General features: G+C 36.7%; 1 protein-coding gene across 4 annotated transcripts in view; it reads right to left on the bottom strand.

Annotated features, from left to right (window-relative positions):
* stl (ADAMTS metallopeptidase stall) overlaps positions 1–22,826 on the bottom strand; it is a 133,761-nt gene that overhangs the window by 94,659 nt on the left and 16,276 nt on the right. For 2 of the 4 annotated variants that reach the window (XM_073955889.1, XM_073955890.1), the window contains exons 2-3: positions 17,732–18,437; positions 12,357–13,152 (exon numbers count right to left, since the gene is read on the bottom strand). In XM_073955889.1, the coding sequence (XP_073811990.1) occupies positions 12,357–12,785 (429 nt within the window). In that variant the 5' untranslated portion in view covers positions 12,786–13,152; positions 17,732–18,437. The remainder of the gene's footprint in view (positions 1–12,356; positions 13,153–17,731; positions 18,438–22,826) is intronic. The other 2 variants (XM_073955891.1, XM_073955892.1) reach the window with 2 other exon arrangements.

Genomic DNA, 22,826 nt, shown 5'->3' with positions numbered 1-22,826 from the left:
AAAGGGTTACCATCTTTTTTTGTACTTTATAAGATTTAACCACATTTGTCTGCAGAATTACTTGTAATAATGCGTTTTTTACTCAATGCGGGGAAAATCTCCACTTTTTAGCGTGGTCCGCCATTAGGGTGTCCCAAAAATAAAATAAATTATTTGTTAAAGTGATTACCCCCAAATCTTTTTTTCGCGAGTTTTCATTACAGGTCTAAGTTACCATGACCATAGAAATCGCTAATAGCACAAAAAACGTTATATTGAAACCAAATTTAAGAAAGGATAATAAAATTACTTAAAAGTATTCCAAAAAATATAAATTCAGCAACAATAAAATGGTGTTAAACTTTTGGTCATAACTGCCAAAACCGCAAATTACCGCAAAAAGTCTATACAGTTTTGAAATCAACAGGCGCTAGGCTACAATTTGGCACTAGTGGCCATTTGTTCGAATTTGTCGAAAGTGACAAAAAGTTTAAGGAAATCCATACATCTATATTAAATAATTTCATTTTTACCAATATTATAACCAAAATATTTGGCAACCCTTGCGATTTAGAGGAATTTTCATAACTAGAAAAATGAAGCTTAGGCAATTTACTAAATGACTCATCTTAAGTTAAGGCGTTAAAAATAGTCCTTTGTTTCATAAATTCGCTTAGAATATAAGTATTTTTTCTCATTTTTAAATACATATTTTTCTTCAAAATTAGTCATGTTCATAAGGCGTTTTCTCCTTAAGAACCGCGAAAGATGGAAAAAATAAGTTGAGTTTCGAAAAATTTAGAATGTTTTGCAGCTATTTGCATTTTTAAATTTTTGAAACGACGACATGAATTTTTTGATTTTTGTCGTTGGGCGCATCCACTGTGCATAGTATGGAGGGTATATTAACTTCGTTTTTCCGTTTGTAACGCATGGAAATAATCATTCGCGACCCTATAAAGTACACATATTTTTGATCTGGATAAAATGTTTAGTCGATCTATGTCCGTCCGCCTGTGGTAATCACTCTAGCATCCACAAATAGAGAGAGTACACTGACATTATGGAAAGATGCGTCATAGGTCGTCGTTTTGGAATAGGTCCAAAAAACGGTACGGGCTAATCTAAAGTATTTGGATGCCATTTGGGCTTAAACTGGTTAACTTTCCACGATAAACATTTCGGTATGGCGCCATATAACGGCACCACCTACTTCAGTTTTTTTAGTTTTGTCCACATTTTCGGGCAAAATTGGATGTCATTTGGTATTTAGTTCCCAGTAGTAAAAAATTTGCAATCAAAAATTGTCTATATATGCCCAATATATCTTCAACATATTGTTACGAATGTAACTGATAGGTTTAACTTAGCTTAGTTTAATTTCCGTTAATTTAAAAATTTGAATTGTAACGTAAAGTTTTATTACGCAGTTACTTTATTTAAGCAACAACAATTATCATGTAGAATTATCTTCATTATTCTAGATGTTCTTTACCTTTCATTAATGTGCTTTTGTTTTGTTTTGCCACAATCATGTAATTATTGTTTAGTTTGTTACTTCTTTATTGCACTTGTTTGTTGTTGTAGTTACGTCATTACTGCGCTTGTCGTCCAATTGTATTCCCCCATGTATGTATGTGAGTATGGTTGTTCGCTTAGTGCGAATGTGCGTCTGTGTGTTCGCTGCACAGATTCGAGATGTTGCCATATGTGTTCTGGAGGACTGTAGAACAGGGAGACTTTGGGGTATAAATACCGGGGAAATGGCAATGACGGAGTAGTCGTGTTTTAAGCGTTGAACTGAACAGATCGGTTAAATGAGAGCTGCGTGCTAACTAGATACAAGCTGTGTGCTTAGTAATTAAAGTCGGTTCCGAATAAGTGTAATAAAGTAAATAAAGCATTGTAGAAACGTAATCTAAAACGAACCCTGTTTTATTTGGTACAAATCGTATCGGGGAATAAAACAACGTCTACACGGAGATTAGTTAAATCTAATTCCGTAACAATATCTTCATACAACGGCACCGCCCGATTTCAGGTAGTTATAAGTTTTTAGCTGACTGAATTTTTAGGTATTTGGGGATTTCCTTGGTCAAAAACATTTCCACCTAAAAAACTTTGCTACTTTGGGAACAAGGAGAAAAAACTATAAAAAGTTCGGCCCGTCCAAACTTAATGTTTTTGAGTGATTTATTTCAATTTTATTTTCACAATTTCATTCCTTTAACTCTCTGTTTTTGTAACAAATTTTTGTTCGCTTATCTAGGAGGGCGATTCGGAAACTTCTTAGCCTATCAATGAAAGAGAATAGTTAGTTTTTCAAAAATATTTTTATTTTTCAATATAATCTCCTGAAACTTCAATACACTTAGTCCAACGCTCTTCTAGCAATTCTATCCCTTGATTAAAATAGTTTTCCTCAAGGTCTTCAAAATAGTGGTTTACAACTGTAATTGCATCTTCATTTGAGGTAAAACGCTTGCCAGCAAGGAATTTTTTTAGATTTGGGAACAAGTAAAAGTCACTGGGAGCTAAATCAGGAGAAAAAGGTTGGTTGTCAAGCAACTCGTACTTTAATTCATTGATTTTAGCCATTGTTAAAACAGTCTTGTGCGCTGGTGCGTTGTCTTGATGAAAAATTATTTTTTTGGGTTATAAGCCAGGACGTTTTTCTCGAATTTGTACATTTAATTGATCCAAAAGGTTGCAATAGTCCTCTGAATTTATTGTTTTACCCTTTTGCAGATAGTCAATCAAACAAATACCTTTGAAGTCCCAAAAAACCGTTGCCATAACCTTACCAGCCGATTGAATTGTTTTTGCCTTCTTTGGGGCACTCCCTCCAGCTTCAGTCCATTGTTTGGATTGCTCTTTTGTCTCTGGAGTATAGTGGTGGATCCATGTCTCATTAACAGTTATGAAACGACGCTTAAAATCCATTTTATTTCGCTTAAAACGATCCAAACAAGCTTGAGAAATGTTCATTCTTATGCGTTTTTGATCGACTGTTAACAAATGCTGCACCCATCTTGCAGAAAGCTTTTTCATTTGTAGTTCTTCTTGCAAAACTAAATGGACTCGATCATTTGAGATGCCCATGATATTAGCAATTTCACGCACTTTTATTCGTCGATCATTTAATACCATATCATGCACTTTGGCTACAATTTCTGTTGTTGTTGCTGTTTTTGGACGTCCACTACGTGGTTCAACTTCAATGCTTGTACGACCACGTTTAAATTCAGCAACCCAACCCTAAGAAGTTTCCGAACTGCCCTCGTATATTTTTTTGCAATTTCGGAGGGGGCGGGGTATCTCCCCCATGCCCTATTTTTTAAAAACGCTATTTAACCAAAATTGACGAACGTATCGGAGAGAGAATTAATTTGCGGAACAATGGTTGTTGTGTCTCCGACCCTAGATACTGATGTGGGGCCTAAAGACCCGACCACGCCCACTTTTTTTAATAGCTTATATATCAAAAACTGCTTAACCGATTTTCTTGAAAATTTCAGAGAATCTACTGGGAGGACCCGTGGTGAAAATAAGTTATATATTTTGTTGAATTTCGGAGGGGCGGAGAACCTCCCCCATGCCCTATTTCTTTGAAAATGATATTTTAACAAAACTGAAGAACGTATCGGAGAGAAAAATTTGGGGAGAATGTACTCATTTGGGGCCATACCACGCCCATTTTTTAAATATCTTATATATCCAAAACTACTAAACCGATTTTCTTGAAAATTTCAGAGAATGGATAGGGATGACCCCTGGTGAAAATAGGCTATATATTTTGTTGAATTTCTGAGGGGGCGGGGTATCTCCCCTTTGCCCTATTTTATTAAAACTGTGTCTTTACAAAACTTACTAACGTATGGCTTAGCAAATAAATTTGCGAGACAAGGGTGGTTGAATCTCCGACCCTAGGTACTTATTTAGGTCTTAAAGACCCGACCATGCCCACTTTTTTAAATATGTTATATCTATGAAACTACTGAGCCGATTTTCTTTAAAATTTCAGAGAATGTGATGGCCCACCATGAACACCCGTGGTGGAAAAAGGCTATATATTTTTTTTGAATTTCGAAGGGGACGGGGTACCTCCCCCATGCCCTCCTTATTTTAAAACCCTTTTTGCACGCCCATTTTTTAAATACGTCATGTCATTTTCAGATGATGTACAGGGATGGCCCCTGGTGGAAATAGGCTATATAAACTTACGAACATGTCCGTTTCCCCAACCCTGGGTGCATATTTTAGCCGTAAGACCCGACCACTCCCAAATTCTTTAATATGTTACAAATCAATGGAAATATCAGATGTTATGCATAACGAAGCTTTGGTCTTATTGGCTATAGCTATAGCTTCATCAGGTATGCATTATAAGAAGGTGCAAGGACAACACAGTCGACCCTTAAGTTGCCACTGGACATTCTTTTGATTGAATTGCACACATGCAATATTAAATAGAAGTTATCATCTGGAACGAATGTACGATGGCACATAAAAATTCCCAAGAAGCTTTAGAACGATTCTTGAAGAATTTAAGAGGAATTCACGTTTAGATTTTAGACAAACACTGTCAGTTATACTATTCCAGCAGATGAAATAAATGCATGCCTCAAGTCATCAGTTAACATACCGCCAAAATTTCATATAGACACCAACATTTCTGAAGATGTTCTATTTATAGTCACTTGCAGTTCCCAACTATTTTGCGACGCAAGAAAAGTATAATTTACTTAAGAAAAGGTAACATAAAACAGTTTCAAGGGCCAGCAACGTGGACCGGGCCGGCTAGTTTTACAATAAATCTATCTCTTTTAAAAGATTTTGTCTTAATCTGAAAGGTAACATTTTGAGCTACTTTCAGATTTTTTGTTGAAAAATATTGCACAGTGTCCTGACAAATGACCGCATACACTTAAAAATGGTGAACTGTCAAAGTCAATATTTCGATTTTAAATAAAAAAATGGATAGTTTCGCCATAAATTCGTAATTTTTTTAAATGTCTCTCGCTTAAGGACAATCTTTTGGTAATGTATCATCCGTTTACGAGCCACAGTGGTCACAGCTTTCAAAAATGCCATTTTGAGAAAACCGGGTTTAAAACTTCGATGTCACATACAAATCACAATACATGTTTACTTTCTAATGCAAATTTTTGTCCGATCGACTCTAACTGCACATTAAAATGAGCCAAGAAAAAAATTTTCGATTTTGTAAAATTTGCAAGAGGCCATAACCCCTTTGCGATTGGGTTAGTTTTGTTGCAGTGAGTTGTATATCTTATGTAGCCAGTTTCATTGAAATAACAATCAGCGAAGAAAACCGCACTAAAAGGTAACCAAACTTAGTTTGGAACATGTTGACGATTTTCCAAATTTTATTGACGATTTCGGATCAAAAACTTTCGGCAGCGCTGGTCTGGAAACAGAGAAAGCAGAACCCTCTAACTGGAATAATACAAGAACGAACATATGTATGTATATGCTTTGCTACAACAACAACCTTCCGGCATTTCTGAAGTAAAAACATGTTGATTATATTAATACTCAAATTGCTTCTGCAAACTAGTATTTTTTATTATTTCCCATTACCCAGTTTCTTCCGCCACATTGTATAATTTATTGCCGATGTTAAGTAACAGTCCAGCAATAACTTTTTATTAACAATTAATAATTGATTTAAATAAAATGCACAACAACAAATCACAACAACTATGACCCCCACACACTAACACAAATATTTATTATGCATTTGAAATAGTTCATAAAGCAATTGGTGCAATTCAAACTCTCTCTCGTTCTGCTGCCGGTGACTGTCGGTGCTGATGGTGGCAACGTAGGAAGAAGGCGATCAATTGAAAGGCAATCTATCAATCGTTTAAGAAATAACTCATAATAACAACAATAGAAACTGATAGATAGTGATAATAATGATTCGCATCATTAGTATTGAATGGGGGAATAAAAATAAAAGCAAACGTGCAAAAAAAAAAATCGGCGCACAGTGCACTTTATATAAGACGCAGCCAGATCTAACACGTGTATAGAATGGTCAATGTTCAAGTGTCTTAACAAATCAAAAACAAAAAATAAATAATTGTCAACAAACTCAGTAAATCAATTGCGAATGTTTGAACGTTTGGTTGTTTGTCGTTTATTTGTTGTAGTGACTGTTGCATTTCTTGTACGTATGTACGTATTGCAATTAAGACATTACATTAATCGAAATTGATAAGAAATGATTGCGATTTAATTGCATTTCAAGTAGCCAACAGAAGAAGGCCAAAGGGGAAAGTGATAAAGTTGAAGAGATTTTTTGATTATTTTTATTGTCGAGTTGAGTACGTTGGTTGTTTGTAATAATTGTCATTGTTTAGAGTAGAGGTAATTCTGGCAGAGGGTTTCCATAAGTATGTAAGTAAAGTGGGGGCTATATTTACTCGAACTGAGCGCATGAACTTGTTTTGTAATGCAAGTTAATGAATTAAGAATTTTGAACTTTGACTATTTACACATTCTATTTTAAAGTCCCAATACAGTAATTGAGTAATTCTATATAACAATAATTAAATTGTCATTAACTGCAACACCTCAAATCAAATTTATTAAATTAATTATTCAGTATTTGTCATTCGAAGAATACGAAATCAAATTGAATAATTTTACAGTTTGTTTTTCAACAATAAAAAATAATTATAAATGCAGAAATCTCTTGTCGATATTTGCACTTAACCCTGGCGTTAAAATTACTTTAGGGTGTGCCATGAAAACTCTAAAGAAGTTTTTTTTTTCAATAAACATTTGTTGTTTTATTGAAAACTTTATCATGTTTGTTGGTTGCTACAAACTATGTTCGATCGGTGGCACCGATATGCTGCTCCTGCTGTGATGTGATTTTTTTTTTTTTTTTTTTTTTTTGTTCACAGAATCTATGTTAAATTGCGGTGGCACGTGAGTCAGATTGCATGACTGGAATTGGCATCTGATTTGCATCATTGACAGTTGTTGCCTTTTGTGGTGATTTACGAGAATCAAAGAAGCATGGCTGGTTGGCTGGCTCATTGCTTAACAATGCTATGTGCGCCAGCGCACTTCGCATATTTCTCTAATAATAAATAAATTTCAAATAGTAGTTTGATTGATTTGTAGTCTTTTAATATGATCACTTGAACTCGAATGTGAGTAATTTACATGATTTTCAAATTAAATGTTATACATAACGACTTTAAGGTGAGATACAAATCATTACTGAAGGAGAATTTCTGAGTAGTCGCTATGTTGAAGATCATTGTAATGCATAACATAAACAACTGATTGAGACAGATCACGTAATTTTAGAGTCTAAAGATCTTAATTCATTAAAACGTACCACGCTATCGAAGCTTCGCCATAGCACGATATTCATTGGATGGATTTATGTTACATAGTCATGTAATGTGATATATGGGGTACTGATCTTGGAAATGAAGCCATTTAAATTTTAAATACTTCGATCTGCAAAACTTGGACCAATGTCAGTCACTCCTTCCATTATACTATTATGTCAGGAAACATGGACTTGTCCACGAAAACATTATATCGCTGTAAACAGAACCACAAGGAATACTTTCGATAAAAAGTTCAAAATAATGCTTGAACAGTCCTCAAACTTCACTTAAGCGACAATTTTGAACTGGAGGTTCCAGAAGGAGTTGGCCGATATGAGAAGAATAGAAGTAGAAGGGCATACAGAGATGCTAATAAAGCAAAGCTCTGTACCGATGTGAACAGAATACATTTTAATAGGTACAAGAGTGATGTGGAGACATTCAATTGAAAATCCTGGATTAGTTTCAGTGAGTCAATTGAGGGATTTGATTCAGCTTCAAGGTTCCCCAAGAAACTGTTAAAGTTCCCTTTTGCAAGTATCAACGGCGGGTGGACCAACTTCGGTTTGTAGACACTGAACCTTCTGGGTAGCACCCACATTGCAGAATGTAAGGGTGTCGGCACAAACCCACCACTGCAGGTCGGGACATGTAATCCTACAGTGCAGGTACTTCATGAGTGATCATTACTTTCCTGTATTTCAAACCTCCCGGACCAGACCCATCATAGTTGCAGAAATCGTTAGAAGGTTCTGTGGAGAGAGGTGACAGTGACGTTTATCGCCCAAGGCGGGTAAATCAAGCCACTATTAGCCCTTTTTCTTTGCACTAAAAACCTTCAAAAGATAATTGTACAACACAGGGAAACGTATCTAAACCGCTTTTGATAACGTAGCGGGGTACGTTGTAAGGAACCTGGAGGGATCGTACTTTACTTGTGCTGCCTTTCTCGATTTTAAAAGCCGTTTAATAAGAAGAAACTCGAATCAATCCACAGAGCTTAAGTGTCTCCTCTATATTGACTGGGTAGATCAATGGAATGCTTGAAAACAGAATCATTAATTCGCGGTTAGGAACGAGTTTCATTAGGAAATCGATAATTAGGGCAAGTACTCCACTTTCACTGCTGCTTTGGCTCCGAAAACATTGAAGCAAAGATCGTTTCTTTTGCTGATGACTTAGACATCCTTGTAAGCGGAAAATTTGTTTCAACACTGTCGAAGCTCAGGCAAGGCGCTCTTTGTCTTCTTTACGGAATTGGTGTAAGTCCGACAGAAAAAAAGAAGGGTGTGGGGGAGATGGAAAATCGATAGTTTTAGTTGGTTTAAAATTAAGTGGCGCACAAAGAAAGGTTTAAGCGCATATTCCAGCCTTGTAAAAATTCAATAGGTAAAAGTTGGGGATACAGACCTCAGGTGATACATTGGATTTTTAAGACTGTGGCTTGTCCCGTCTTGACATATGGATGCGTTCTGCACCAAGTCAAAGGTGGCATAACTTGATAGTGTACAACGCACAGCTTAGCATGCTGCCCCCTAAATATAATGCTGTGCATAAAATCCTTGAATATTATAGTTAAAAATATCGCAGCCACAAGTGCTTTTAGGCTCAGGGAATAGAAGATGTTGGTCGACGCGCGTTTTGCATACGTTTCTATCCTCCACAAAGGGGACTATATGTGCCCTCTGGAGATCAGTGATAGCTTCTCACCAGTAGTCAATTTCAGTGCGGCTAGGATCTTGATTACAACTAGGAGTGACTGGACCCATGGAAAACTACTTTTGTAAAACTCGACCAAGAGCTCAAAAGGTCTGCTGCCTTTAAATGACCTAATGAGGTCTTTTGTCTATAGCAGGCCTAAAAAGTCTTCTGTCTATAGAAGACCGTATGAAGTCTTCTACCTACAACTATTCTCAAGCGATCTTCCTTCTACAAAGGATCTCAAGATGTTTTGTCAAGAGGTCTTCTATCTATAGAAGTCCTCAAAATGTATTCTGTCTATAAACGGAGAGTGCTTCTGTATACGTAGCACCTTAAGAGGTGTTATATCTATAAAAGAAGATCTCAAAAGGTATTTTTTCTAAAGAAGACTTCAAGAGCTACTCTGTTTATGAAACACATAAGAGTTCTATAAACAGAGTTCTATAAGTAGAGTTCTGCTATATATAGGTGGTCTATAGCAAGCCCTCTTCGACTTCTTGTATAAAAAGAATAACCTTTTGAATTCCTCTATATACAGAAGACCTCCTGAGGACTTCTATAGACAGAAGACTTCTTGGGGTCATCTATTGAAAAATACCTCTTGAGGTATTTTATAGACAGAAGACATTTTAGGGTTTTCTAAAGGTAGAAGACCTCTTGGCATCATCTATAGACAGAAGACCTCTTGAGATCTTCTTTAGACAGAAGACTTCTTTATCTTTTGAGTTCTTCTATACACAGAAGACCTCTTGAGGTATTCCATAGACAGAAGACCATTTGAGGTCTTCTAAAGTGAGAAGACATCGAGAGGTTTTCTATGGAAAAAGACCTCTTGAGAGTTTCTATAGTCAGAAGACCTCTTGACATCTCCTTTAGACAGAATACATCTTGAAAGCTTCTGTGAATAGAAGACCTGTTGAGACCTTTTATACAAAGAAGACCTGAGGCTTTCCATTGACAGAAGACCTCTTGAGATCGTCTGTAGAAGGAAGACCTCTTGAGAGTTTCTATAGTCAGAAGACCTCTTGAGATCTTCTTTAGACAGAAGACTTCTTGGAAGCTTCCATGGATAGAATAGAAGACCACCATAGGTCTTCGGTCTATAGAAGACCTTTATAGGTCTTCTGTCTATAGAATACCTCAAGATATCGTATGTCTATAGAATATAGTAGACTTAAAGAGGTCTTCTATCTATAGAAATCCTCAAGATATATTCAGTCTAAAGAAGGCCTGAAGAGGTATTCTTTCTATGGGACATATCTATAGGCTTTCTGTCTATAGAAGACTTCAAGAGGTCTTCAGTCTATAGATGACCTCAAGAGGTCTTCTGTGTATAGAAGAACTCAAAAGATCAAAAGGTCTTCTGTCTATAAAAAACCTCAAAAGGTCTTCTGTCTATAAAAGACCTGAAGAGGTCTTCTGTCTATAGAAGACCTCAAGAGGTCTTCTGTCTATAGAAACCTCAAGAGGTCTTCTATAGACAGAAGAGCTCTTGAGGTCTTCTATAGACAGAACACCTCGTGAGGTCTTCTATAGACAGAAGAGCTCTTGAGGTCGTGTATAGACAGAAGATCTCTTGAGAAGAAGATTCCAAGAAGTCCTTTGTCTATAGAAAAACTCAAGAGGTTTAAAGACGTCTTCTGTCTGTAAATTACCCCAATACGTCTTCTGTTTATATAAGACCTCCATAAGTCTTCTATCTATAGAAGACCTCGCGACATCTTCTGTCAATAGAAGACCTCCATAGGACTTCGGTCTATAGAAGACCTTTATAGGTCTTCTGTCTATAGAATACCTCAAGATATCGTCTGTCTATAGAATATAGTAGACTTAAAGAGGTCGCCTAGAGGTCTTCTATCTATAGAAGTCCTCAAGATATATTCAGTCTAAAGAAGGTCTGACGAGGTATTCTTTCTATAGGACATATCTATAGGCTTTCTGTCTATAGAAGACTTCAAGAGGTCTTCAGTCTATAGAAAACCTCAGAAGACTTATTGAGGTATTGTGTCTATAGAAGAATTCAAAATATATTCTATCTAAATAAGACCTCAAGAGGTTCCATGAAGTCCTTTGCCTACAGAAGGTTTAAAGAGGTCTTCTGTCTGTAGAAGACCTCAATCGGTCTTCTGTTTATATAAGACCTCCATAAGTCTTCTATCTATAGAAGACCTCACGATATTTTCGGTCTATAGAAGAGTTTTATAGGTCTTCTGTCTATAGAAGACATCAAGATGTCGTCTGTCTACATATAGACTATAGTAGACCTCAAGAGGTCTTCTGTGAATGGAAGACCTCAATAGGTCTAAAGACAGAAGACATCAAAAAGGTCTTCTGTCTATAGATGACTTAAATAGGTCTTCTTTCAATAGATGACCTAAAGAGGTCTTCCGTTTGTACAAGACATCAAAGAGATCTTCTGTCTATAGAAGACCTCAAGAGGTCTTCTGTCGTAAAAACAAGTAAAAAAGTATCAGTCGGCTTTGCCGACAGAGATATACCCTCAGCCTGTGCAAATTGAAACACTTTTTTCACAAAAAACTTATGTATTTAGGGGGTTTCAAAATTTTGGTCGTATGAACCGACAAAAATGTTGATTAGGATTAAAGTTCAAAAATTTTGCGGAAAAGGTACTTAAAGGAATGGACCGTCATAGACCATGGGGTTGCCATAGGGGGGTTTTACAACATTCGGGCTGTTTTCTCAAGAAGTACGGAAAATCGGAAGGTACCGTTATATGGGGGCTATACCAAAACATTAGCCAATATTGTTCATATTTGGCACATTATTACCCACAGACACAGACTGTGTTTGTGCAAAATTTCAGTAACATATCTCAATTCGTTTTTATGTTATTAATTTCGCGCCGCTAAATCAGTGGTTTCGACCACCGTGTGATGGAAAAAGTTGAAGATGAATATCGCAAAAAGGGACTAAAACAGTTAAATTTGTATATCAAATTAACTGAGAAATTCCATAACTAATGCGGCTACATTTACAAATTATGGAAAGTACAACGAGTAGTTTGCTCACCATGACGCATTTACACATAGCTGAAGTCAACATTAACATAAATGAATAAATTCCATATTGTGCAACTTGTAAAAAAATGCACGGTCGTTAGATTGCCTAATTAGTTAAAACCACCTAAATATTAAAGAATATTTAAATTACCCCCAAAAAATTTGAAATCTCAAGTAACACAATATCAAACTCATTTTCAAAATAAGCTACCAAAAAAAAAAGAAAAAACGAAAAGGAAAACTTCCAAAAACATCAAAAATGAAATATCACACTTACCACCTGTCCATTATAATGGATTTTGTGTTTCCGTGTTATATCAATAAAGTGGCCAGCAGCAGCCCCATCACCAGTTGCTGCGGTGGAGCTTTCGTCTGTGGCCGCCTGTGGTTGGTGTATTGTTGTTGAAGCGTGCCATGAGATGTTTTCAAAATCACCCACATCGTCATTATTAACATTTAAAATATTTTTATTTACTTCATGCTGATACAAATGATGATGATGATGACCGCCTAGCCGAACGGTAGTTGTAAGATTTTTTATTGTTGTTGTATTATTATTATTTGTTGATGTTGTTGTGATAAGCACACAATTGATGTTGTTAAAACAAACGATTAATAAAATCAAAACTATGCCAATATCTGAACACATTCTACAATGTTTCAGGTTTCGTGATCTTTTCCAGGGGGCGGGGTTTTTGGCAAGCATTGAAGAGTATTGTTTTTACTTTTGATTTGTATTGAAATGAAACGAAAAGTAAAACGTTATACTTTCGTTGGTAGTGTTTTTGTTTTGTCTTTATTAAGTTTTGTTGTTTATATTTCAGCGGCAGACTTTTGCTGTCTTCTTAATGCAATTTTAATTATCCGTTTTTTATTTTGTGGATTTATTAGTTAATAGACATCATGCACATTATCATTAGTGCTGTTGTTGTTGTTGATAGCTAGCATTGCCTCTTTGCTCATTGATTTTGTGATTTTATTTATATTGCTTTCGTTGTTGTTGTTGTTAGCATTAGTTTCCAAATAATTTACCAACATTCCAAGACATTTTGCCATATTTTCGCCTCAGGAATCTAAAAATGTTAAACAATTTTATTGTAAGACTTCAACAGTTCCACTCATTTGTATACCCTACACTATGATGGGAGGGCATTTAGTCTTTAGAAGTCCACTGTCTATAGAAGAGGTCTTCCGGCTATAGAAGACCTCAAGAGGTTTTCAGTCTATAGAAGATCTCGAGAGGTCTTCTATCCATAGAAAACCTCAAGAGGTCTTCTGTCTATGGACGGCCTCAACAGCTGTTTTGTCTACAGCAGACCTCAAGATGTCTTCTGTCTATAGAAGATCTCAAGATGTCTTCGGTCTATAGAAAATCTCAAGAGGTATTTTTTGCCATAGAAAACCTCCAGAAGTCTGCTGACTTAAGAAGATCTCAAGAGGTTTGCTGTCAAAGAGAATCTTAATAGGTCTTCTGCCTAAAGAAGACACCAATAGGTATTCTGTCTATGGAAGACCTGAGTGGTCTTCTGTCTATGGAAGGCTTCAAAAGGTCTTCTATCTATAAAAACATCAAAAGGTCTTCCGTCTATAAAAGCTTTCAAAAAGTCCTCATTCTAAAGAAGATCTCAGGAGGTCTTCTGACTAAAGAAGACTATATAAGACCTCAAGAGGTCTTCTGTCTATAGACGATCTCAAGAGGTCTTCACCTATAGAAAACCCTAAAGGGTACCTCATGAGGCATTTTTTTCAATAGAGGACCTCAATAAGTCTTCTGTCTATAGAAGCCTTAAGAGGTCTTCTGTCTATAGATAACTTCAAAAGGTTATTTTTTTATATAAGACATCAAAAAGGTCTTGTGTATATAGACCGCCTATATATAGCTATAGACTGAAGACCTCAAGATGTCTTCTCCTACAAACAAATATCAAGAGGACAAACAAATATCAAGAGGTCTTCGTTCTGCAAAGGAACTCAAGAGGTTTTCTGCATATAGAAGACCTAAAAATGTTTACTCAAGAGGTCTTATATCTACAGAAAACTTTAAGAGGCATTCTGTCTATAGAAGTCCTAAAGAGTTCTTCTGCATAAAACAGACCTCAAGAAGGTCTTCAGTATATAGAGGACCTCAAAAAGCCTTCTGGCTGAATACCCCAAGATGTCTTGAGTCTACGGAAGACCTTAAGAGGTCTTCTATCTATAAAAGGCTTCAAGAGATGTTCAATCTTTAATAGATCTCAAGAGGTTTTCTGCCATATAAGTCCTTAATAGGTTTTTGTAAATATGAAAACTGTCTATAGAAGACCTACAAAAGTCTTCTGTCTATAGAGGGCCCTAGAGGTATTCTGTCTATAGAATACCTCAACAGGCCTTTTGTCTATAGAAGACCTCAAGAGGTCTTCTGTCTATAGAAAACGTCAAGAGATCTTCTGTCTATAGCAGACCACCAGAGGTCTTTTGTATTTAGAATACCTCAAGAAGATGTCTGTCTATAGAACACCCTAAAAGGTATTTTGTCTATAGAAGAGCTCACTATACCTTCTGCCTATAGAGCACCTCAAGAGGTCTTTTGACCTGTCTATAGAGGACCTCAAGAGGTCTTCTGTCTATAGAAGTCATCTAGATGTCTATTACCTACAAAGAGACGACCGTAAGAGGCCTTTTGTCAATAGAAGTCCTCAAGATTTCTTCTGCAGATAGAGTACCTTAAAAGAGGTCAAGGGATCTTCAGATTATAGTCTTGTGTATATGGAAGTCATCAAGAGGTCTTCTGTCCACAGAAGACTTGAAGATCTCATTTTCTATAAAGGACCACAATAGGTCTTCTGTCTATAGAATATCTCAAGAGGTCTTCTGTCAATAGAAGATCTCAAGAAGTCTTCTGTCTATAGTAGACCTCAAGAGGTCTTCTGTCTATAGGTGACCTCAAGAGGTCTTCTGTCTATAGCAGACATCAATAGGTCTTCTGTCTATAGGTGACCTTAAGAGGACTTCTGTCTGTAAAAGACCTCAAGATCTGTTCTCCTTCGATGACCTTAAAATGGGTATTTTTTCTATAGAAGACTTCAACAGAACTTCTTTCTATAGAAGAGCTCAAGACGTCTTCTGTCTATAGCACACCTAAAGTAGACGACGGTCTATAGAACACCGTAAAGGTCTTCTGTCTGTGGAAAACCTCAAGAGATCTTCTGCCTATAGAAGACCATATGAATTCTTCTGCCTATAGAGGACTTAGAATGCTTGAAGATGTCTTCTGTCTATAAAATTCCTCAAGAATCCCCGGGAAGATCTCAAGACTTACTCTGTCTATAGAAACCCTCAACAAGACTTCTGCCTATAGAAGACCTCAAGAGGTCCTTCTGTCTATAGAAGACCTCAAGAGGTCTTCTGTCTATAGAAGACCTCAAGAGGTCTTCTATCTATAGCAGACCTCAATAGGTCTTCTGTCTATAGAAGACCTCAAGAGGTCTTCTGTCTATAGAAGACCTCAAGAGGTCTTCTGTCTATAGAAGACCTCAAGAGGTCTTCTGTCTATAGAAGACCTCAAGAGGTCTTCTGTCTATAGGAGACCTCAAGAGGTCTTCTGTCTATAAAAGACATCAAGAGGTCTTATGTCTATAGAAGAGGAAAACCTCAAGAAATCTTCTGCCTATAGAAGACCATATGAATTCTTCTGCCTATAGAGGACTTAGAATGCTTGAAGATGTCTTCTGTCTATAAAATTCCTCAAGAATCCCCAGGAAGATCTGAAGACTTACTCTGTCTATAGAAACCCTCAACAAGACTTCTGTCTATAGAAGACCTCAAGAGGTCCTTCTGTCTATAGATGACCTCAAGAAGTCTTCTGCATATAGTAGAACACCTCAAGAAGTCTTCTGTCTATAGAACACCCTAAAACGTCTTCTGTCTATAGAAGACCTCAAGAGGTCTTCTGTCTATAGAAGTCCTGAAGAGGTTTTCTGTCCATAGGAAGACCTTAGAGATCTTCGGTCCATGGAAGACCTCAAGAGGTATTCTGTCTATAGAAGACATCTATAGGCTTTCTGCCTATAGAAGACCTGTCTATTAATATCCTCAATAAGTTTTCAGCCTATAGAACCCCTGTCTATAGAGGACCTCAATACGTATTCTGTCTATAGAAGAAGCTTCAAGATGTATTCGTTCTATAGAGAATCTCAAGGGTCTTCTATCTAAAGACGATCTTAAGAGGCCTTCTGTGTATAGAAGTTCTCAGTTTTCTTCTGTCGATAGAGGACTTTAAAGAGATCAAGGGATCTTCTGTCTATAGAAGGCCTCAAGCAGACGTCCTCAAAAAGACGTCTGTCTATAGAACTCCCTAAAACGTCTTCTGTCTACAGATGACCTCGAGAGGTCTTCTATCTATAGAATACCCCAAAGGGATCTTTCGTCCATAGAAGACTTCCAGATATCTTTTACCTATAAAAAGGTCTCAAGAAATACTCGTTCTTCAGAGAATCTGAAGAGGTCTTCTGCCTAAAGAATACTTCAAATGGATTTTTTAAGGGATTTCTGTATGTAGCAGACCTCATGGGATATTCTGTCTAAGACCTCAAGCAGGTATTTTATCTATTGTAGACCTTAAGAGGACTTCTGTCTGTAAAAGACCTCAAGATCTGTTCTCTTTCGATGACCTTACAATGGGTCTTTTTCCAATAGAAGACCTCAACAGAAGTTCTTTCTATAGAAGAGCTCAAGAGGTCTTCGGTTTATAGCACACCTCAAGTAGACGTCTGTCTATAGAACACCGTAAAGGCCTTCTGTCTACGGATGACCTTAAGAATTCTTCTGTCTATAGAAGACCTGTCTATAGAGGCCTTGTGTATATAGATGGCCTCAAGTACTCTTCTGTTTATAGAAGATTTCATAAGGGTATTCTGCCCATGGAGGACCTCAAGAGGTATTTTGTCTATAAAAGATCTCAAGATATTTTTAACCTACAAAGTGTCTCAAGAGGTATTAATTCTACAGATGATCTAAAGAGGTCTTCTGCTTAAAGAAGACCTCAACATGTTTGCGGTCTTCTTTCAGTCTGTATCATCAAGATATATTCCGTCTTCTCTAGGCGTCTGTCCATAGAACACTCTGAAAGGTCTTCTGTTTGTAGAAAGATTTTCTATCTCTAGAAGACTTCAAGAGGTCTTCTGTTAACAGATAGCCTCGAGTACTCTTCTGTTTATAGAAAACCTCAAAAGGGTTTTCTGTCGATGGAGGACCTTAAGAGGTCTTTGATCTATAGAATATCTCAAGATATCTTTAACCTACAAGGATTCGCTAGAGGTATTCGTTCTACAGAAGATCTGAAGAAGTCTTCTGCCTAACATGTTTCATGAAGAGGTCTTCTGTTTGTAGAATCAAGTTATATTCCTTCTTCTCTATGTAGAACACTTCTAAAAAGTCTCCCATTGTACATAAGTCCTCCCAATGCAATAAATCTTATGACAGCAGAGGACCTGTGTAAAGGTTTCTATCTGTAGAGGACCCTTATTAGGACTACTTTTCTGTCAAACAAGTCGTACCTAAACTCTCTTCAGTACATTTTTTACTTTACTCTGATCAAATTTTACATCGTCGAACGACTACAAAAAGTGAATGTACCAAATAAACACAAAAAAACGAAATTAAAGTTGCGCTTACATTTAGGCAATGTGATGATGATGACGATGGGCAAGCACAGCTCAATGTAGGCAAGAAAAAAATGTAAGAGTTAAATTTAACGGCAGTTAATTATTTGTAAGTTTATGCACTAATTAATTGTTTGTTATGTTTAACTTGGTTTACTCCAGTTTAGATGGTGGTGGTGGTGGTTGTGGGTTTCAAATTAGTGTGGCTCAGTGTTCAGCTGGTTCCATTGCTTGGCCTGACAAGCTAATCGTGATTGTGGAGGTGGCAGTGATGATGATAACGCTGACGACGATGATGATGGTATTACTCCGGTGGGGAGCTGTTGTTTTGAGTTTTGTGGTTATGTTTACATTTGCAGGCAGCAGTAGATTTTTTGCTTGGTTGCTTGTTTGGTTGGGTTAGATGATGGTTGGTTAGCTGTTATCGTTGACGATGGCGTCGTCGACGTCTTCTAAGCCAGCCAGAATCACGTTTGTTGCTTAAGTCTTTTGTTTCACTTCATGCACTTGTTGTATTTATTTTACTATGTTTTTTCATTGCAGTTTTAAAATTTCTTTTTCTTTTTTGTTTTGTTGTTATTTTTTTATTAACGGTATCTAAGAAAATTTCATTTACTTTTTCGTTTACAATGTTGTGTGTTTTGTAATGTTAATAATTGTGGTCGTGTTTTTTGTTTTTGATTTTTAATTGTTGCGATGTTTAACAATTCTTTTCAAAACTGCAAAGATAATTAAATTATTAATTAATTAAAAGTTTCCTTTGTCCCCGAAGGATGTTGTGGAAACATGGATATGTATGTACGTATGTAGAAATTGATACTGTTATATATATCAAGGCTCTGTGCGTTTCTAGGTTTTTTTGAAACACTGAAGAACACGGTTAAATTTTTTACATATAAAAATCATTTAAAAACGATTTTTCTATACTTTGTTCCAACACACCTACTCTTGTGTTCTTTGATCAGAATCTACTTTTTTTCTTGATATAGAGTAGAACAATTTCCGTGGAATAATTTTCTCAAATAACAAAATGTGGAGGATGTCTATCGACATCTCAAACTATAACATTCTCTGCCACCCTTGCGAAGTCACATCAACTGTGCAATGTTTTGTCATTTCTCAAATATTTGAAATACGAAGATTTGGACATTAGCAGAAATGATCACATAATAAAACTATAAAACAATAAAAAAAACGCCAACATGCCATTGCTAATAACATTTCTTGGGTCATTCTCTATATTTTGCTGGATATTTTAAACAACTAGAATCGAAATAATTTTCATCACATATATTAAGTAATTTATTTAATGACCAATTCACACGATTCTAATGAATATTTAAGTAGGTAGAGGTAATCCACTCAACGGAATTAAATTTAATTTTGTTTTAATGATGGGAAACTTCTAATAAATAATAACCATATTTATTTACTCCAAAATGGTCTACTTTAAACGTCATTATCTAATCAAGAGAAAGGCCAGAACTTATATTGATTCCTCTTGCATCTCAAAATGACACTGACCCATCCATGGTGTCACCTGGGAATTACCCGATAAAGGTAGCTAGCGGTAGTTGCAAGCACGTTCACCCCTAAGAACAATAAACAAGTAAGGACTTTTTTTGGTCAAAACTCTAACTTTAGAGATATTTTCATAAATCAAGGTCAAATTTTGAATTTTTTATATTTTGAATCAAAATATAGGTGTTTTTACTTTTTTATAGCCCCCATATAGCGGTACCACCCGATTTCAATTATTTTGAGGATCTTCATTTTTAGCCCGAATTGGCCGTAACTTGGCAATTGGAGCACCAAATGGTACAAAAATTTCCCCAACAAACATTGTTGACATAAGTCTAGGCTTTGGCATAGCCTCTATATAACGGTACCACAATTTAAAGTTTTTATCTACATTTGCGGCCTAAATTGCCTGTAACTTGGTTATGAGGTTCCGAGTGGTCAACAAATTTAATAACAACAAGTAAAAAAGTGTCAGTCGGCTTTGCCGACAGAGATATACCCTCAGCTAATGTGAAGCGAAACTTTGACCTCCGGACAGATCCAATGTATTTAAGGTCTCTTCCGAATTTTGTGGCCCTTTTTGGACATTTGAACTTGCCGACAAAAATGTGGATTAGGAATTAGAAGTTAAACTAATTTTAATAAACTAAATTTTGATAAAATATTAGGAGAACCAAAGTTTGGACCAAATTGGTTGCCCCAATCAAGTGATATCATCCTAGCATTTTAGTTACATATTGGGGAGAAGTATCGAAAGTTGTGGACCGGTATTGCCCATTAAACTAAGTTTGGATATAATATGACGAAGACCAAATAGACCAAATCGGTTGAACAGTTCGTTATCGTGCTCTCCGACCGTCACATATGGTGACATAGGGATTTTTTATACCTTTCGGGCTGTTTTGTTAAGAAATATGGACTTGCCCCTGAAAAAACTTTTACCGTCGTAATGGAGGTAGCGAATGCAAATCGCTTCAACAAAAATCAAAGTGATTCGAGAGCAGGTCTTCAAGTGAACTTATCCGAAATTTTGTGTGAGAGGTACCAAAAGGAGTAGACAAATATAGTCCATATTCCAACCTGATCTATATCTGGTAGATATATTAGGATGTGCAAAGTATAGATTACATCGGTCACTCCCTTCAACAGTTATCGTGCGCAAAATTTGTCCGAACATTTTTGAAGTTGGGGAGGTACCTGAAGGAGTGGACCATTATAGTCCATCTTCGAACTTAAACTATATTTTGATAAAATATTACGATGGCCAAATTTTGGACCGAATCGACAGATCCGACATAAGGTGTCAAGGGTCTTTTTGCACCTTACCGGCCATTTTCTCAGGAAGTATGGACTTGCCCATGATGAAACTTGTACCGTCGTATGGGGGGAAGTGAATACGAGTTGTTGCAACAAAAATCAAAGCGATTCGAAAGAAGGTCCTAAACTGAACTTATCTGAAATTTTGTGTGGGAGGTACCTGAAGGAATGGGCCGATTGAGTCCATATTGGAACCTCAATTAAGTCCCGTAGAAATTTCACGATGTGCCAAGTATGGACCAAATCGGTTGCTCCCTTCATGAGTTATCATGCCCACAAAATGTCCGAACATTTTGGAACTTTTGTGGGGGAGGTACCGGAAGGAGTGGACCGATATAGCTCATCTGCGAACTTAAACTAAGTTTGGACAAAATATTACGAAAGCCAAAATTTGAACCGAATCGGTTCATCCGTTCGAGAGTTATCGTGCGCACCAGCCAGCCAGACAGACAGACGGACGGACATTGCTAAATCCACTCCAAATTGTCTGAACACATTTCGTCCAAACATACTTGGGGTCCACTCCTTCCGGTACCTCTTCCACAAAAGTTCGAATATGTTCGGAAATTTTGTGCGCACGATAACTATTGAAGGGAGTAACCGATTTGGTCCATACATAGCATATCGTGGAATTTCTACCAGACTTAGATGAGGTTCCAATATGGACTCAATCGGTTCACTCCTTCGGGTACCTCCCACACAACATTTCGGAAAAGTTGAGTTTAGGACCTAATCTCGAATCGCTTTGATTTTTGTTGTAGCAACTTGTAATCAAGGGCAAGTCCACACTTCCTGTAGTGGTTGGAGCGCAAGATAACTGTCGAACGGATCTGCCGATTCGGTCCAAAATGACGCCTTCGCAATATTTTGTGGAAACTTAGTTTAAGTTCGAAGGTAAGCCATATCGGTCCACTTCTTCAGGTACCTCCCCCACAAAAGTTCAAAAATACTCGGAAAAATTGTGCGCACGATAACTTTTGATGGGATTTACCGATTTTGTTCATACTTTACACATCCTAATATATCTACCAGATATAGGTCAGGTTCTAATATGGACTCTATCGATCCACTCCTTCGGGTACCCCCCACACAAAATTTTGGATAAATTCACTTTAAGACCTGCTCGCGAATTACTTTGATGTTTGTTGAAGCAACTTGCATTCGATGCCTCAATTACGACAGGGGCAAATCCATACTTCTTGATAAAACAGCCCAAAAGTTGTAAAAACCCCTTATGGCACCATGTGTTGTGGCTGGGGAGCTCGAACCGAATATTGCGTTCGTCCACATTTTGGATATCGTAATATTTCTTCGAATATTAAATGAAAGTCGAAGGTGGTGCTTATAGGTCCACTCCTCCCCCACAGAAGTTCGAAAATATTCGCTAAAATGGTATAGACGTAGCAATGGATTTGGTCCAAACTTTGGATCTCTAAATGTTGTCGAAACTTAGATTATGTTCAAACTAGCAAATGCCCGCAACTTCGTATGCGGAAAGGGAACAAAATATATATAAACAATATTTAATACGGGAATGGTGAATACTGGAGATTCTGTTGTACTAAGACCTATTTTTATTACCAATATTTTTTTCGATTGTAGTCAGAATTTACAAAAAAAATCTGAAGTATCGCATCCCTACACAACTACCATTTCCAAAACTACGTATCATATTGCAAATTTCAGATTTGACTCCTGGTTTTAAACCTTCAATAACACAGCATTCCCTTTCAGTACGAATTTCCAAACGCTAAACTCACGCCTTCACAACAAAAATCACGCACATTTACAATCCAAGGTTCTAGCTTTAGCGGTTTCGCCCAGAACCCGAATAGGTCCGTTAAGTTTTCGGCATTCAAAATGGCCATAAAAATCCTAAATGACCATAAAAATCCACGTTTTCGTATATCCCCATATAACGGTACCTCTCGACTTAGTGTATTTTAAAAGATTACTTCCTTATATTCAACATATATCCTAACCCCAATTCACTTTTCCAGCTTTATCTGTTCTCCTGAAACCCATTATAGTACTATTTTGTACTTTTTGTATAAATAAGTACGAATTTTCAAAACCTCCTCCCTACCTCCACTCTAAACACCAATTGCTAATCTAGTACCGAATTTCAAAATTCCAGTTCTATCCTTTACAAAGTCACAAATTGTACAAAATTCTCTACCATATAGCAAATACCAAAAGGTACCAAATTTTGTACCATTTAGCACTTTTCGTACACGATTTTCCAAAATGTACTTTCATATCTCAGCTTT

The sequence above is a fragment of the Musca autumnalis genome, unplaced genomic scaffold (assembly GCF_047663935.1).
Source record: "Musca autumnalis isolate F117 unplaced genomic scaffold, ASM4766393v1 scaffold_5, whole genome shotgun sequence".
NCBI classification, from domain to species: domain Eukaryota; kingdom Metazoa; phylum Arthropoda; class Insecta; order Diptera; family Muscidae; genus Musca; species Musca autumnalis.
This window is presented reverse-complemented; position numbering and strand designations above follow the sequence as displayed.